The following is a 3,503-nucleotide window of genomic DNA, read 5'->3' as shown; positions in this document are numbered from 1 at the left end:
TCTTACATGAAATGGGCAGTTTGACTCCTCAGATGCTGAAGGAGGAACTTTGTGTTCCATGGTCATCTCTAACAATTACTTTCAAAGGCATTTTGAAGGTGGCTCTGGAACACTTTCTATACTGGCAACCAGCTTGTGTTTTCACTTCTGTAAATTAATGGATGTCTTAATGAGTCATTGGATGTTTATGGGGCTTAATTCAGGAGAGCTTTGAGAGACACTGTGTTAAACCCTCATCTGGACAAGTGTGGAGTCAGTGTGGGGGTGGGAGATAAGGAACTGGAGGTTGCTGACCAAGCTTTCCCTGGTCTTCCAAGGCTTCCAAGGACTCAGGAAGTCTTTTGAGGGTTTTTTTCCCAAACTTGATTCCTGGTAATTCAAAATTCCAGGAGTGCTCTTCTCAGTAGCATATGTAGTGGGTTTGTGAGTTTGTTGCTTTTTAATTTAGAGGTCTAAAATACCTGTCTTGAAAATTTATGTCAGTATCTGATAATGTATTTTGCATTTTCCTATCTGTTCTCTGAAATTACAGCTCTAGTTCCCTTTCCTTATGTTTCTATCTGTTGTTCCACTTCACTTTTATTCTTCCAGAACATTTCCCTCCATATTTAAGGCTCACAAACTTGTCCAAGAACTTGTTTTAATCGTCGTAATCCCTGTAGTTCTTCTAGCCAACAGCAGTAGAGGTGACTTCTCTGAGTTATTATCCAACCTTTTTTATTTATGGCCTACTTTGTGTGTTTCTGAAACCTGTGCCAGCAAGGAAAGCTGTATTTGCCACGTTGCTCCTTCCTCAGCACTGTGTCTCCAGAGCCAAAACTTTTATGTACTGTTTCTCTAGATGTAAATGAGTTTCTGCAGTTTGACTTGACAAAACTATTGCACCTACATGAAATACTCCCTGGGACTACAGGTAGTCACTTACCCTTTCATTTTCTGTCCCATAACTCTTGGGTTTATGAGCTGAGGCTTCAAGTAAAGAAAAAAAATGTTGTCAGCTGAGCAGTTCTTTATAATCCTCACTTAATGTGTTGTTTTTAAGAGCACAGTTGCTTTTTTTCCTGACTTCAATTTGAAATGGGAAATTCTGTTTTCTGTCCACCTGTGTTGTGTTCTTACATTTGGGTAAGATACAGCTGGGGTATGTGTAGCAAAGAAACAGAGGATGAGACTTACATACTCATAGATGATATTCTTAGGACCAAAGCTCAAAAATGTGTTTTATTTGTGCTGTGCTGGAAGCATCACTTGCTATGACTTCATTTTAGAGCAGCATATGGAAAACAGGTTGGGCTTGCTGGGAAGAGACTCTGATGCAGGAGAAGCCAAGTTTTCCTCCTGTAGTGAGGGGACAGCATTTATCTGGAGTCAAAGCAACTAGATCCAAACACTTCATTGTGCTGCAACCTCTTCAAAGACCTGGTGGCTGTATGGCCCAGCTCAGTTGTCCAGAAACCTTCTGAGTGAGGCTCTGTGAGCTGTCTTGGGTCTCAGGCTGCACTTAGGTCTTTGCAAATTGATTTTTAATTGTGAGTCAGCTCTTACTTACTTAATACTTCTGTAGCCCTTGTGTCCTGATTGCAGACAGATCTCATGTGCTCTCTAGGGTGCAGGGAAGTATGAGCCTTCTGGGATGAAACAAACTTCTTAGTTTAAAGCTGGAGCCAGACCTGTAGCTTTGCTTATAAGATAATACCAGTTTTTGTAGGGGCTGGAGGAGATATGCCAAGCTCTGCCTGTGTCAGGAAATCAGAGTGTTTTCCATTGTTAATGGCTTATATGAAAGAGAAATCATTTAAGTGTAAAGGATGGAGATTAATGGAATAAAATGTGGTTTCATTCATGCTGCTGCACCTCATTCATTGCCCTCCAAAGCAGCATTGCCTGCTTGCTCTCCTCTTGTTTGAGCTGTGGATTATTCTTAGCACCAACAGCTTGATCCTCTCTTTTCTTTCTCCAGCATTGCCATGGCAACTAAAGAAAATATGACTTCTCAGAGAGGAGTGTTGAAGTCGATACAAAGCAAGATGAATACCTTGGCTAGTATCCTTTCCTAAAAATCTGTGCTGCCAGTGCAGAAGAGAAGGTATGGTACAATTTTTCACCCTGTCATTTGGGGATCAGTGATGTCAGTGGCTGTATAACCTCTGTTGTCATTAGTGACAAACAGAGTTTTTTTGTACCAGTCTCACTCGATAATCTGACTGAAGCATCTTAATGGTGAATGGATTTTGTCTGTCACAGTCTTGTAGATGTTAATTAAGATTTTGACTTGTTGGTTTCTCTTCATATTCTGTCTCATGGATCAAGTATGTACCAGGTTGTCAAGTCATATATTTTATTCCTTCCTATCTGTCATAACAGCCCAAGGAACCACCTCAGCATCATTTGACCAGACAGGTGACATCCCAGAGAGATTAATCTTGCAAACCCATGAATTTCAGTACAGTTCTTAGCAACTGGCAAGAACAACAACAAAAAAAAATACATTCAATAAGCTTTGGCCTTAAAAGGTTCTTAGTTCCAAAGACATGAAGCTCTGAAGCTGGTTGTCCTGTTGCCAATTGTATTTTGTACATTCAAAGACAGATTTACATCTTTCTGATTTTACAGTAGGAGATCTTCCTTGTGTGCTGTACTTGCACAGTGTGTGGTCTTGCAATGTGCAGGATTATCTCAGCCAAATGCCTTCGGTTGTTCCCTTCACCAGTAACAGAATTCCATTAAAGAAATTCCACAGATGTTTTATGTAACTGCCCCATTTTTTTTCTTCCATTCTCATTTAAACACACTTATTAAAAGTAACTAAGCCTCACATATTGGAGATTAAAGTACATCAGACTCTGATGGTAATTTAAGTGTTCAGGTGATGAGTTCTGTGTGAATGTGAACTCTGAGCTGTTCTCTCTGGTGGTCTGGAATCAGTGAAGTGCACTTGTAATCCTGCTCAGTATCCAGCAGGATTTTTACTGCCCCTTCTTCCTCCACCTGGGGAGTGGTTCTACATTTCTTGCAGTGTTGGCATTTCCACAGCCAGACTTTGGGGCTCAGTGTAGTGAATTTACTGTTTGCTGCTATGCCCTTGACTCAGACTCCTCCCAGATCGGTTTCCAGCGGTGAACAGCCTAATCCAAAGGATCAACCTCCGGAAACGACGAGATTCCCTCATCTTGGGTGGCATTATTGGTGTCTGTACCATCCTACTGCTGCTCTATGCTTTTCATTGATGGATGTTCCCCCCTGGACTCTGCTAAAACTCATCACCACCTTCCCTCCCCCAGGCAAGGAGCAGTGAGTGGGGGAAGCACCAGACTTGCACAGCCTCCTCGGCGTGGCTGGGCCTGTCAGCACCATGTCTAGAGCTTCTGATGGTAGACTGTGACACTGGGTTTGGGCTGAAGCTGCAGTGTTTCTCCTTCCCTGCCACACCTCTCCCTTTGGTTAAATTGGGGGGAGGATTTGTTTTGTTTTGAATTCCCTTTCTCACTGCAAGGTAAGTAACT

General features: G+C 42.0%; 1 protein-coding gene across 1 annotated transcript; it reads left to right on the top strand.

The window, feature by feature from the left end:
• Nucleotides 1–1,960: 1,960 nt before the first annotated feature.
• On the top strand, nt 1,961–3,227 carry LOC103805750 (Golgi SNAP receptor complex member 1-like; the record flags this gene model as incomplete). Its single annotated transcript, XM_009078415.1, has 2 exons — nt 1,961–2,043; nt 3,103–3,227. Coding segments are annotated over 2 exons (208 nt in total), but the record flags the coding sequence as incomplete, so codon positions are not given.
• Between the last annotated feature and the right edge of the window lie 276 nt (nt 3,228–3,503).

Source organism: Acanthisitta chloris, unplaced genomic scaffold, assembly GCF_000695815.1.
Source record: "Acanthisitta chloris isolate BGI_N310 unplaced genomic scaffold, ASM69581v1 scaffold32010, whole genome shotgun sequence".
NCBI classification, from domain to species: domain Eukaryota; kingdom Metazoa; phylum Chordata; class Aves; order Passeriformes; family Acanthisittidae; genus Acanthisitta; species Acanthisitta chloris.
The sequence above is the reverse complement of the archived record's forward strand: the minus strand, read 5'-3'. Positions and strand labels throughout refer to the sequence as shown.